At 35.9% G+C, this 14,482-nt stretch overlaps 1 protein-coding gene across 3 annotated transcripts; it reads left to right on the top strand.

The window, feature by feature from the left end:
- The first annotated feature begins 7,124 nt into the window (after positions 1–7,124).
- Positions 7,125–13,936, top strand: LOC122297262 (vacuolar protein sorting-associated protein 45 homolog). 3 transcript variants are annotated; one of them, XM_043107275.1, is made up of 13 exons: positions 7,125–7,394; positions 8,276–8,477; positions 8,646–8,725; positions 9,091–9,318; positions 9,426–9,551; positions 9,669–9,749; positions 9,841–9,982; positions 10,099–10,289; positions 10,952–11,107; positions 11,246–11,353; positions 11,430–11,551; positions 12,100–12,210; positions 12,832–12,965. In XM_043107275.1, exons 1-12 carry the CDS (start codon positions 7,305–7,307, stop codon positions 12,182–12,184), a joined length of 1,611 nt encoding a protein of 536 aa, XP_042963209.1. In that variant the 5' UTR covers positions 7,125–7,304; the 3' UTR covers positions 12,185–12,210; positions 12,832–12,965. The 3 variants fall into 3 exon arrangements, with proteins under 3 accessions (XP_042963209.1, XP_042963207.1, XP_042963208.1); XM_043107273.1 differs by lacking the exon at positions 12,100–12,210 and adding an exon at positions 13,526–13,936 and having other exon boundaries at positions 7,128–7,394; positions 12,832–12,963; XM_043107274.1 differs by lacking the exon at positions 12,100–12,210 and adding an exon at positions 13,526–13,936 and having other exon boundaries at positions 7,130–7,394; positions 10,099–10,277; positions 12,832–12,963.
- Positions 13,937–14,482: the final 546 nt, after the last annotated feature.

The raw sequence follows: 14,482 nt of genomic DNA, 5'->3' as shown, positions 1-14,482 counted from the left end.
TTTTTATAAAAACAAAATGTAAAAAACTCAATTTTCTTGATGGAGTTCTACTGTTTTACTAAAGTCCTCTCATTTTTAATGTTTGAGCGTTTATTTTTGTCATAAATCAATGTAAGGGCCCACAAAGCACAACCATGGCAGATATTTCTGAAGAGGTATGTAGAAATTCTAAATATACAGGTCTAGTGTGGGCCTTTTTAGACTTTTTTATAAATAAAAAAATGTAAAAAACTCAATTTTCTTGATGGAGTATACTGTTTTACTAAAGTCTTGCACAATGTTTATGCATTTGGGGCTTTTCCTGACGAACTTCTAAGCACTGTGAGAATCATTTGATGTTTGGAAACATTTTGACGGGTAATTCCCTTATTTGGGAATTGGTCTGTATTTGTTGTTTACTGTAAGTGTGTAATTCTTTTTAGATGAAGGCCTCGTTTAGAGAAAGAACAAGAGGTGGCCCAACAACACGTACAATGACTCTGGTAAATGGTCTGCCTTTTTGCAATTTTCATTGTTGGGATGTGGGATAAGCAGTGAGAAGCATAATGATGACAGCAATCATAAACTAATGACTACAAAGACACATAAAGTAAGAGCAAGTGGACCATTTGCATAATGAGTTCTTCTGTTGCAAGAGCATAAGAAGTGGGACAGTCGCCACATACATGGCATCAGCAAAATTACACCAGTTTCTGCAATATATTTACTGGACAATGATAGAAGCTCAGAGTAAGAATTCAAAGTTCCCTCTTGTTTGGTTAACATGTAATGGCTTCTGAAATCACTCCCTTATCCATTTAGAGGCTCCTCCCAACTTTACATTCACGGTCAAATGCGCATTGATGGTTGGGGGAAAGGATGACAAAAAAAAAAAGAAAGATCAGGAAGATGATGACTAATGTTCATATATGGTAAAAGTATGATCTTTCCAGTAAAACAAAACTAGAATTCATCATAAAATGTAAGTTGCATACGACAAGAAAGGATAATCGCTCCACTAAGAAAAGTAAACAAACCATTATGTCTAAAATATCATAATCACAGTCAAGTCAAACGAGGCAATCATCAGTTTCAAAGTGCAGTCCATCAATTTGCCTTGTGAGGTTGTTCAAAAGAATCATGGCATTGTAATTCTTTACTCTTATTAGCAGTCGCAGTATGCCTTATCACTGTGGCACTGTGCTATGGAGTTGTTGTTGAGCTTCTAACCTGTCCGAAAATCACACAAAATAATTTTAAAGTGGTTCAGCAAATTGCTTACGTCCACTGGAACCTATTTTATAGAATTTGTACAAGATTTTCAGAAAATCTACAAAATTCTATTTCTCTCTCTCACGTCCCTCTTCCTTTCCTCACTCCACTGCCCTTGATCTCTCACCGCAGTGAGGATTATTTTCTCTTCACAATTCATCTCCTTTTATAGGAGAAATTATGGGGGACAAAGCTCCCACGTTTCTTGACCAAGAGGGAGGTGTATTTCGGTGCAGCTTGATCAAGAGCTCTCTTGGTCCACATTTGCTGCAGAATTACGGTGCCTAATACGACAAAGAAAGAAACGGTGCACATGTGCAGCCCTTCATACTTGGGTTGATTCAACAGTTGTCACGCCCCCTGCTATCTATAGATACTTCAGCCAAATTGATAGTTAAGCTGCTAACAGATTTGATGTAACTTGATTTACACTGGAATTCTTGTGATGGGGCTTGTTTGGAATACACACAACATACACAGACGTTTCCTTTCTGTTTTCTCCCATTGACACATGCATCAATTATGTCATATTCCAAAATATGAAGATTGAAGTAGGTAAACATCAACATCAAGGGTGGATTCATGAGGTTTGTGGGGCAACATGGAGTAGGTCAAAGCTAAGCCATATCCATAGTGGAGAGCTGATGATCAATTTATATCTCAGACAGTGCAGAAGCATATCATATATATATATATATATAAATGCAGAGATGTGTAGCCAAGAGTGTATATTTCTAGTTTTGTTGAAGATTCAATTGAATGATGGAAGAAAGAGAGATAACAATCAACAAAAACTTGAAAACATACTATTCAAATGGTGATATAATATAGTGGATATTGAAACATAATGACAAGCAAGAAACTTCATTTTTATCACAGACACAACAGTCAAAAGTATCAAACAGAGATGCAAGACACCCAGATATGTAACAAAAGGCCTAACGACAAACTTGTATTCATAAACCATGAACTGCCCCAAGATTAGAATAAGAGCGCTTGGAAGTTGGTGTTAAAGAGGAAGAAGGAACTTTAACTTACTCTAGTTTCGACTATCATAATCACATTAAATTGATATAATGTTATCTATATGACTCAACTCAACTAAATCTTAACCCCATCTGAGTAAGCTCAACTACAAAAAATCTTCACCGTCAACAATAAATTCGATTAACCCGAAAAGATAAATTACGAATGTCTATGTCTGTGTGTATTCACTTAAACCCCTGAAATATGAAGAAAACTGAACGAGAGTACTAGAAAAAGCACCATTAATAGGAATTAAAATCTACAGATCGCATGATAACCATAACTGTGTAGCCCTGCACCACATATTATTCTATTAGGTTTTTGGTCAGCAGAGGTATGTCTCCACCATCAACAGCATAAGAAAGAACTAGGAAAACCTACCTCCAAATATATATTTTCAGGTATAGATTTATAGAGCTCTGGCTCATCCAAGCTTGCTCTATAGTTTGCTGAAAACGCTTCAATATCTTGCAAACTGGGGGAACCTGACCTGTAGAAGAAATATGTCAATCTCCTAATTTAGAGATAAGCCTCAATTCAATTTCAGAAGTTATATTGCCAAGAGTCCCTTTTCTCAATCCCACACAGCCGTTTGGAGGCTACTGGTATTTCTAAAACTAAATTAAGTCTAACCAACCATTCCAAAACCACAACTTCATCTAAATTCTTATATTAGCATATTGAAAATGATGAAACATGAAAATGTGGTAAAAGCAGCATGCATATTAAAACCTAAGACTTCTGTTCAGTGATTCAAGCCATACAGCATCATATCAACTTGTACACTGCTGATAAAAAAGAAATCATGTGAAATCATCACTTGTCCCAACCGTTTAAATTAATGGGACGAGGTAAATTTAATTATTTATGAGCTTAACAATAGTTAACAAGTTGTCATAATGTGAAGCCTTTTTTGTAATTCCTTGCATACGGATACAGAAAATACTAGTAAGGGCAACATCTTTCTTAATGTCAATGACAACTAGTGTGGGCACATCATTTAAAATTATGAAGCAGGAGAATTTTCCATGATGCTACAGTGCAAAGAAAAACGCAGAGAAAAGAGTTTCAACCTGAATGCATATAGTGGATCCAAAACATATTCGAGAGAATCCAACATAGAATCATCAAGACAACCCAACTTTTACAGTAGATGTAGCAGCTAAATATAAAGACATCTACATCAACTATATAAATCCCAAAAAAGAAAAATATAATTTTAAGATGAATACAACTCATGTTAACTAAGGCATTCTGATGCAAATTAGGAGGATGCTCTATAATTAGTGGAGATATTTTAATTGATAGTTATTTTTTCCTAATTTATTGTTTTCCTAGTTAGATTAGTATTCTATTTTGTTAGCTATTTAAGGATCAAGGAGGTACAATTAAAGGCACTTATTGAATGATTAATAAAATTGCATTTTGATCCTGAGATGGGACTAGTCTGGTGAGACACCAGAAACCTGTTAATTTATTTTCTTAGAGAGATTCTAACTTTAAAGAAAGAGATGTTGTGCTTTTCTCTTCTTGGCATCGACGTGAGGTCGAACCAAGAAGTTGGCACCAATTTTGGCATCAAAGCAAGGTTCCTTCCTTAAGGAACTTAGCACCCCATGCCTGTAACCTGTCACGGTACTTCGTACGCCATGGCAAACAACCAAAATCTGAACAATCAAGACACGGAATAGCCCAATTTGCAGCAACAAATCATTCAAATCGCCATAGTTTTAGAGCAACTCGCTCACTGATTAGATGCCATGGATGAGCGTCAAGCTCAAGATGAGTTTAGAACTTTCAATTGAAGAGGGCGTGGTCCAATTCGCGGGGAGGTGTTGGATGAAAGTGATAGAGATTTTCATGAAGATTAGGAAGATAAAGAAGACCAGGAGTTTGAGGATCTTCAGCATCGAATCCAACGTCATAGACAAAATTTTCGCTGAGGTCGTGGTGGACATGGTGCAGATTATCAACCTCTTGATGAACTGACTAAGAGAATGAAGGTTGATGTGCCGAATTTTTATGGGAAATTTGATCCCAATGCTTTTGAAGACTGGTTAAAGGCTATTAAGGATTATTTCGATTCGTTTGCTATATTGGAGGATCGAAAGGTTTGTTATATTCGAATGAAATTGAAGGGGCATGCACGAGCATGGTGGGAAAGTGTGGAAGAACAATTACGTCATAACCGACACTCATCGATAAGGAGCGACTGAAGAAAAAATATTTGCCCATTGATTATGAGCAAATGATGTTCGAAGAGATATTACAACTCAAGCAATGGTCATTGAGTGTTGATCAATTTACGGACCACTTCCACGAGCTGGCTGTTTGAAGCAAGATTGTGGAGACTGAACATCAAATTTTAGCTCAATACAACACTGGATTACGTAGCGATCTACGCAAGGAGATGCTAACTACACGTTTAATCAATGTAGAGGAGGCATATCAATTGGGACCAATTTTGGTATCAAAGCCAGGCTCCTGGTTCAACCTCACGTTGATGTCAAGAAGAGAAAAGCAAAAAATCTCTCTTTTTAAAGTTGGAATCTCTCCAATAAAATAAATTAACATGTTTATGGTGTCTCACCAGACTAGTTTCATCTCAAGATCAAACATGTAATTTCATTAATCATTCAAGAAGTGTTTTTAATTGTACATCTTTGATCCTTAAATAACAAACAAAATAGAATACTAATCTAGCAAGGAAATAACAATTGTAGATAGAATAAAACTAGAAAATACTAATCTAACTAGGAAATAACAATTGCAGATAGAATAAAATTAGGAAATACTAATCTAACAAGGAAAGCATTAAATTAGGAAAAGATAACTATCAATTAAAATATCTCCACTAATTATGGAGCATCCTCCTAATTTACATCACATTCAACCCCAAAATGCATAAAAAGTGTGCAAAAATTTATGCAGCTAGATGAGAAAAATGGTATAAATATACTTCGAAAAGAATGGTATAGAGTGAAGTACATGAAAGTCATCAAACTGGGTACAAAGCAAAAGGAAAGGGACTGCGTCACAAAGAAGAGAGAGATGTGGTAGTAACTACAGGTGGTGCTAGAGCCACAATATATACAACCCATGATTGTATCTAACATACTCATTATTTTCATCCTAGTGCCGTAACATACCCTCCCAAAAGCAGCAATCCTCAAAACATGTCCCCAAACACTTGTCTTTTATCTTAATTTTGCAATTGCCATGAGTGTAATTTCCTTTCTCAGCTTGCCTTCAATCCCACTCGATTGCTACCTTTTGCTTAGACCTTAGCAAACAAAACTCTTGCAAATTGTTCAGCATGGCATCATGGCCTTCCACTACTGTTTATGTGCAACATCATCAGTGATTGTTGTATGTATGAGCAGGAAATCAATATTTCTAAGTATCAGTTAATTCTATTATAAGTGCTATCATGTTTTGTAGGCCTGGGCAAAGTTCTAGCAACTCGGATCACTTGCAAACACAAAGAAAAAAGTGGGCTCGAGGTCATTCAGTGAGTTTCCGATGTCTAAGTTAGTCTCGTCATGTGTATTGTGATAGCTTCGGTATCTAGAGTTCAAAAAGAGTCCTTTGTACCTGGATGGGGAGCTTTTAAATTAAGTCTCCAGGGAACATTCTATGAGCCTCTGATGCCTAAGTTAATCTCCTCATGCATATTGTGATAGCTTCGATATTTAGAATTCAAAGAGAGTCATTTGTACTTGGGTGGGGAGCTTTTATATTAAGTCTTTAGGGAACATTTTTGTTCCTGGAGTCAAGGTCAAGTCGTCTCGCTTGTATTTTCTGAGCTTAAGCATTTAATGCAACGTGGCAATTTGGGTCAAGGCCATCAATGATGTGTGACTTTTGGTATGACGCTTTTAATGAGGTGTGGCTCCCAAGGCGAGTTCCTACAGTGGGTGAACAGTGTAGTCACTTTTGGTCCCCTCAGTCAGAGAATGGAGGATCATCCGCATCTTTTGTTTATTTTACCAACATAAGTCTTTAAAGCTAGATGTAACAAGGGATGTTAGAGTCAGTTGGTCTCATTTATCCCCTATGGATGGTTTCCCATGTTCCATACTCGTCTTCCTCTAGTGTGACTTTTAAGGGCTTGGGCCCTTTTGATGAATCTAGGATCTCGGGATAATGAGACCAAATCTAGACGCCTAACATTGGGCTTAGGCCCAATTATGCTGAGGTCGGGTGGGAAATACCCCTCTCAATAAGTATCCCGTCGTTAAATGAAGGAAAGTGCTAAATGTATTTTAGAAAAATTCACTTTTCTAGATGTCAATTATTGATATGCTGAAAATCATGAAATTTGAAATTTAAATTTTAACTTTAGAAAGAAATTAACAAAATGAGTCTTGTAAGTAAAAATATAAGTAAAATTGTAAATATATGTAGCACTACTCTTAAATGAATATAGTTTGATGTGATACAGTCTAACGTAGGACACCAAATCACGTCAATTTGTAGGTTACGTTTGTAAATCTCTTTGTAGCTAAAAGATTTTTCTTTTAGAATTTGACATACTACATTCATTATTTTTTTTTTCAAATTTTTATTGTTGTGAAAATAGAACTTATGATAATAAAAAACCTTCATTAATAAATTGTGTAAATATTTATATTTAAATATAATGATAAAATTGATAAATTACATATTAATGTGTGTGATGTAGAGATAATAAATAACATTTCTCGAAAACATTAAAAGAAATTAATATTGATTCTCCTCTTTTCAGATAATAAACTAATTGCTTTTTAAAAAATTGTGTCAGATTGGAAAGAAAAAGAAGAGGCAAAACGGTGTGTTTTATTGCCCCTGAAACGCTGCGTATTTTGCCACCCCGTCGCTCACGGTTCGCTCGTTGCAGATCTGACACGCATACTCTGTCTCTCTCTGACTTCGATAAGCTCCTCCTGAACCAATTACGCTGGCGATTCAGCTCTACAACCACCGTCGAGTCAGGTCATCATAATCATCAGAAGGAGATCATAGCCGTTGGATCTTAGTGGAAGAACATGGTGCTAGTATCGGCCGTGCGTGATTACATCAACCGGATGTTGCAGGACATCTCGGGCATGAAGGTCCTCATCCTCGATTCTCACACGGTATCTATCATTCCTTGCATATCATTTTTTTTCATTTCTTTATGTAATCAAATCCACCTTCTGCTTTGAAGTATCGGAGTTTACTGTTTTATGTTTGCTTGGAAATGGAGTGCTTCATTGAAATTTAGTTATACTAACTGAGTGATAGAATGCTAACTTGAAACATAGGGTATCTTTTTTTTTTTAATTTTTATTTATTTATTTATTTTGTTTGTTCATTACCGGGACTCATACAATATGAAATTTGAGATACAAATTCTCGACCGTGTTGCTCAGAGGATACTTTCTCGCTAGAGTAGCTGGTGATTCTGTCGAGTTTTATTCATCAGCTCACCAAGTCGGTGTTCGTAATGGAATGCCAGTCATAAAAATTCAATTTTCATGGAGAAAATCAACGGCTTGGGATGTGTTCGAATATCCTACGAAGATGAATATGAAATTCTTGATTTTATTACGAATTGGTCAGCGCGCGCTCGGGCTGGGACGTCTATGGATCTTTTCTCTCCAAGAGAGCAATTACAAGAACAAATGGCACCAAAGCCTCGCTCTCACTAACTTCAGCAAAATTATGTATAGCAATGTCTTCGAGTTTATTTCTATTAATAAAACCTTACTCCATGTTGAACTTTTAGCATGAATTTCTATTTGGTTTGTTCAATGTTCATGATGGGGAAAAACCAGTCTATGCCCCCTTTGTTGTGTTTCTGAAGCTCCTCCTTCAATCAATACTGTTTACATTTGATTTTGAGGTGGAATCTAGTCAATTTTTTAATTCAAGTCCTTCATTAAAAAAGTTAATTTCGCTTTACTTTATTGGATCGAGATCAGTTATAGTTGGTTAAGCAAGAAGTATACATCTGGGTCTTGATGATGATTTGCAGGTTAGTATAGTTAGTGTTGCATACTCCCAATCTGAGCTTCTTCAGAAAGAAGTGTTCTTAGTAGAGTTGGTAGATTCCATTTCCAAGTCAAACGAATCAATGTCCCATCTGAAGGCAGTTTTCTTCCTCCGGCCCACATCAGAGAATATCCAGCATTTGCGGCGCCAGCTAGCTAGTCCTAGATTTGGAGAGTACCACCTATGTAAGTTTCTTAAAACTTTGATGGAAGTTACAGAAATCTGCATTTGAAATTTCGAACTTTTAGATAGTTAGCTATTGATTTGGAGCTCCTCTTTTTTTTTTTTTTTTATTCCTTTCTTCTTCTTCTTCTTCTTCTTCTTCTTTTTTTATAATTCCAATCTTAGTACAGTTTTCTCCAACCTGTTGAAGGATACACAGATCCATATTTTAGCTGATTCAGATGAACAGGAAGTTGTCCAGCAGGTTCAGGTAATTCTTCTACTGGCTAATACTGTATTGCGTTTTTTTCATTTCAATTTTTTCAGTTTAGGTACTCAGAAAAAAACATGTTGAACAATAATTAGGAATTCTATCATAGTTATCTTCAAAATAACAGGAAGAAAAATTTGAAAAAAATAGGGTAAGCTTATCAACTCATCAGGATGTCATCATCATTGGCTTGCAAATATTGGATTGTTTTGAGCATAGTCACTGCGTGGTTATTCACTTATTTGTGGACTTTAGCTGTATAAATCATTCTCTGATGCTTGAGAATTTTTTTTCGCTTGACATGGTTGTCGTGTTACCTCATATTCGATTCCACCTAAAATATGATCCTTCTCTTGATCTTGCAGGAATTCTATGCGGACTTTGTAGCAATTGATACTTACCATTTCACTTTGAATGTGCCATCAAATCACATCTATATGCTCCCAGCTGTTGTAGATCCTTCAAATTTGCAGCACTTCTGTGATCGAGTTGTTGATGGTATTGCAGCTATTTTCTTGGCATTAAAAAGAAGACCTATTATTCGATATCAAAGGACCTCTGATATTGCAAAGAGGATAGCGCAAGAAACAGCAGTAAGTAAAGTAAACCCCAAGAAGTTATAGTGTGAGCTGTATATGAATGTTGTGCATTCTGTTTTCCATTTAGAAACCTAATTTGTATACATTTTGGGGTGTAACAGAAACTGATGTACCAGCAGGAAAGTGGGCTATTTGATTTCAGGCGAACAGAAATTTCTCCATTGTTGCTGGTAGTTGATAGGAGGGATGATCCTGTAACCCCGTTGCTGAATCAGTGGACATACCAGGTATAAGTGGTTCTGACTATAATCTTGCCATTTTAACAATAAACGCCTCATTTATTTTTATATAACTTGGATGGTTTTGATGTGTGTGCAACTCATTTATTCGATCATGTTCTATAGGCAATGGTTCATGAGTTGATAGGTATTCAAGACAACAAGGTGGATTTGAGAAACATTGGCAAATTGCCGCAGGATCAACAGGTTGAGTTGTATTTTCCTTTTGTAGTTCCCATATTTAATTCTATGTTTTGCATTACTAAGAAAATGGTCTTTGTTCAACTCATGCTTATAGGAGGTCGTGTTGTCATCAGAACAAGATGCCTTTTTCAAAGCTAACATGTATGAGAATTTTGGGGATATTGGAATGAATATCAAGCAATTGGTGGATGAATTTCAGCAGATTGCAAAGAGTAACCAGAACATTCAGACAATAGGTTCGAATGAGGCTTAATTATTTCAGAGTCACAGCATATTAAATTACTAAATTAATGTGAGATGCAGTGACTTGAGGTATAACGTGTTTTTTTTTTTTTTTATTGAATTTCTGCAGAAGACATGGCCAAATTTGTTGACAACTACCCTGAGTACAGAAAAATGCAAGGAAATGTTTCAAAGCATGTGACTTTGGTCACAGAAATGAGCAAGATAGTTGAAGAGCGGAAACTTATGTTAGTTTCGCAAACAGAACAGGATTTGGCTTGCAATGGTGGTCAAGTGACAGCTTTTGAGGTTTTCTCTAAAGTTTGTTTACGTTGACTTCATGTCCATCCATGAACCTACTAAGATCTACATGTTTTTTAGATAATTTTTTGGATCAGTAAATAATCATTTTATAGATAATAGAAAATGGGCATGGTCAAGTCCATGTGGCGTACACAAGAGCAATGCCTATACTTGGTGGGCTAGGGAAACAAGGAAGTCATAAATATTTATGGCATTGAAGTCTATTACAGTCGACCAATGAATTAAAGTGTTAAACAAAAACATTCTAAGCTCGTCCATTGACCGCTTGTGATCTTCAAAGCTTCTTTTTTTCCTTTTTTTTGGATAATTGTATTTTAAAATAATTAAAATACAATTATTATTTTACCAGTATATGATCATGAACAAACTGCAAGCACTAGATTTGCATAAGCTTACTTGTATGAGCTTTCATAGCTGATAGGAGGTATATAAAAGCAATGCCACGGAATTAATACAACATTATCATAAGAATGCTTTTCTACATTACTGAATTATAAGGTCTTAAGAAATGTTGTTGGTTTAGGTATCATGTTATGTTCCTTCAAGTTACTTTCTCAAACAAACTGTTCGATTACTGATACTGACTTGAAGGTAGGGTCAGAAACATATGGATAAGTTTCAACTGTTTAGCTGACCTTTCCTGTCAAACATTTTTGCAGGCAGTGACAAATCTTTTAAATAATGAGCGTATATCTGACATTGACCGGCTGCGATTAGTGATGCTTTATGCTTTGCGCTATGAGAAGGAAAGCCCTGTCCAATTGATGCAGCTCTTCAACAAACTGGCTTCTCAATCTCCCAAGTACAAACCAGGGGTAAAATAACCAAAACAAGTATCTTTTTGGCATAACTTGACTCTGCATTAGAGCAGCAAATTGGTTGAGAACTTCTGTTCCTTGCTGGTGACAAAATGATTCATGGCTTTTCATAACTTGGTCATTATGTTGTAACAGCTTGTCCAGTTCCTCTTGAAGCAAGCTGGAGTTGATAAACGAACTGGGGATCTTTATGGAAATCGGGATCTTCTGAATATTGCTCGTAACATGGCTCGCGGACTGAAGGTTTGTCAGGAAACTGTACTTTCTGCTAGTGGATGTGGTTAGATGCTTATACATCATTTTTCCCTGCATGCCGTAGGGGATCGAGAATGTGTACACCCAGCACCAACCTCTTTTGTTCCAAACCATGGAAAGTATTAGCAAGGGACGGTTGAAAGATGTGGACTACCCATTTGTTGGCAATCACTTTCAGCAGGGCAGGTTTGTTGCTTAAATAACTGTTTCTTTCCAGTGGGTTTAGCTTAGCTATTCCAATTGAGGAAGGGGATGTGGTCTCTTTTTTATTCACTATATCAGGGCAATGTTCTTAGAGGAGACCTTTGGTGGTAAAAGTTGCCGAGTTTTAACTTTGCTTCTAATCTTGGGGGAACTAGATGCTGAAATGCAACTAATATCTAATGTTGAGCTGCTGAAGTAATAAATGAATATATGCACAATTATAAAATATACAAAGTCAAGAAGCGTAGTGCCAAGATGATGGTGGTTATTTAACTAACTTTACTATTTAAGAATGAGAATGATTTATGAGGAAACACCGACTTCACAAGTGTTCGGAATCTTCTAAATGTACGATTAACAGTGTTGAAAGAAGTTATGTAGGGCCCTAGATGGCTCATTTGAAGCAAACAATGCTGTAATGTTACATGTATCATGTTGTATCCAATATTTTATGGTAGGTCTGACCCTCTGGACCATTGCAAAACTAGACATTTCCATGTCTTGGCAAGTTTGACTCGTGTGCATTTCAGCATAGATACTTCGCCCTGTCACTATGCTACTCATGGTGCCTGGAGCTGGACTCGGGGCACTTTACGTAAGACCATTGCTTGTTGATAGCCGCATTCTCAGGGGACTTGTGGGTATGTGGGAACCAAGGTGGCTGTGTTCCTTTAATTTGTTTTAAAGGCAGTGCATACAATATCTGCTTTACCCCCAAAACTTAGATTTTAGTTTCTGTAATGACATCTGTTACCATTGTCATTGCTCTTTCTCAGTTGTTTAAAGATTCCTCTACTCCAGTTCTGTAATAAGTAATAAATTTTACCAGAAAAAGAACGCGCCATGATACATTGTGGTGTACATGGGAAATGGTAAGTTGATAAAACAGGAAAGAAAAAGACTTAAAATCTAAAATTACAGAGGTCTATGCATTCTAAAAACAGAAGTAATAGGAAGCTACAAGTTTACATTAATGTCCAAGCCAGACGTGTATACATACAACTTTACTTTCAATTTTCTCTCCCATATGACTCAAGTTCTCCTCTCACCCCAACCCCCTTCATTTTTCTGATTTCATCCTGCAGTAATGGATTTACAAGCACGGATGGATCGTATTGTAGGATTAGGCATGAAGTTTGTCTTAGAAACGATATTTAATATGATCTTATTTAAGTGAAAGTTATGATACTCATAAGATAATTAAAAATGGCACAAGGTTTTGGGTAATATTGTTTTTATGAGCACACTTTTGCCTTGAGCAGGCCACAGGAAGTTGTCATATTCATTGTTGGAGGCACAACATATGAAGAATCACGATCTGTTGCTCTACAAAATGCCAGCAATTCTGGAATTCGTTTTATACTTGGTGGTTCTGTGGTTCTGAATTCTAAGAGGTATGATTTCCTATGATTTCGAATGATTCTTGTGATTTTTCTTCAATTGCACTTGGATCAAATAGGCATAACAGAAGTTTGTTCTTACTCAGCTCGCCCTCCATCATCCTTGCATGCTTGCATTAGCTTTAAATGCTAAGTTCTACCGTTTGCATCATTCTTGTGTCAGTTGCACAACTCAGAAAGTAGTTCTAGGTTGGCTTGCTAGCTAATTTTAACTTTGTGGAGCTATGTTCTCCTTGGGGTCCTGGGGATTTGGTTTGGCATCATTCATCCACTGTTGGTTTGCATGCATAGGCACCATGATTGGTAATTTTTAAAAGGAAGTCAAATGTTTAGAGTTCCGTTCAGGCAGATCCAATCCCAACTCAAGCATGGAGAACAGAAGGTTGTTATAAGTTGACGGCGAACATAAAATTTTAGTCGCACCTTACAGAATAAAACGCCTAATAGAAGTACTCATTAACTTTTGGTTATTGATTGCTTAAGGTGGTTTCATTCTATCGAAGTAGTTTATTTAAATGTTTGTCCGATCCAATAATCATTTTATCTTAAATTACAGGTTTCTGAAGGACTTGGAAGAAGCTCAGAGGATAGCTCGTTCTAGCCCTGCTGTGGTGTGAAGCCAGCCATATGTAGCACCTCGAGAACCATTTGGTGTAGCATACAGGAGTTTTGTCTGGCAGAGGTAAGATTGTTTTCATGAATATTGGAAAGAGAAGCTTGATGAGTTGCCACCAGAATCATCATATAGGTCCTTCACCAAGATATTCAATATTCATCAATCCATTAACAATTGGAATATGGGATCTGAACCAGCAAACCCCAACATCTACTCATTTTAACTTGTTAGAACGAGTGAAATCATTTACACTTTTATTCTTTTATATACATCGGTGTTAATATGACCATTGTGTAGTAAATACTTTGAAAGATACTGTGAAAAGGAGCAGCTGAGCATATGTTTGAGCCATGGTTTTTGTTTTGATTTATTACTGTTACTTAAAAAACATTTAAATAATTATTCATTACTTTTTTATAATTTGATCAAGAATATTCTCGATTGAATTGATAATAGATGGAGTTTCATCATTTTGATTAATAACTCGTCTTGTCTTATCGTAATTTTTCTCTTTTGGTTAGAATCGATTTTGAATTTATTTAACAAAAATTTGTAGTTACAACTATTTTATAATTTCTACACATTATTTTAATTAAAATTTATTTGAATTTTAATTTATTTGAATTTTGTCATGAATGTTTAGAAGACAATGATTAAAATCGAAGGACATGAAATAAAAAGATTGAACAATAAAAAATCTAGTGAGGTTTCAAATTCACAAATTTTTTATTTCATGTAAGTATCTAAAAGAGATTTATTCATGAAAAAAACAAAAAAAAACTCTATTTCTTTATACTACCTTTCACTTGTACACTTCTGGAAGCTCTGATATTTAATGTTATTTATTAAATTAAAAAAATACTCTTAGCCAGAGAGGACTTAACGAGATGCGAAAAA

The sequence above is a fragment of the Carya illinoinensis genome, chromosome 15, assembly GCF_018687715.1.
Source record: "Carya illinoinensis cultivar Pawnee chromosome 15, C.illinoinensisPawnee_v1, whole genome shotgun sequence".
Lineage (NCBI taxonomy): Eukaryota > Viridiplantae > Streptophyta > Magnoliopsida > Fagales > Juglandaceae > Carya > Carya illinoinensis.
This window is presented reverse-complemented; position numbering and strand designations above follow the sequence as displayed.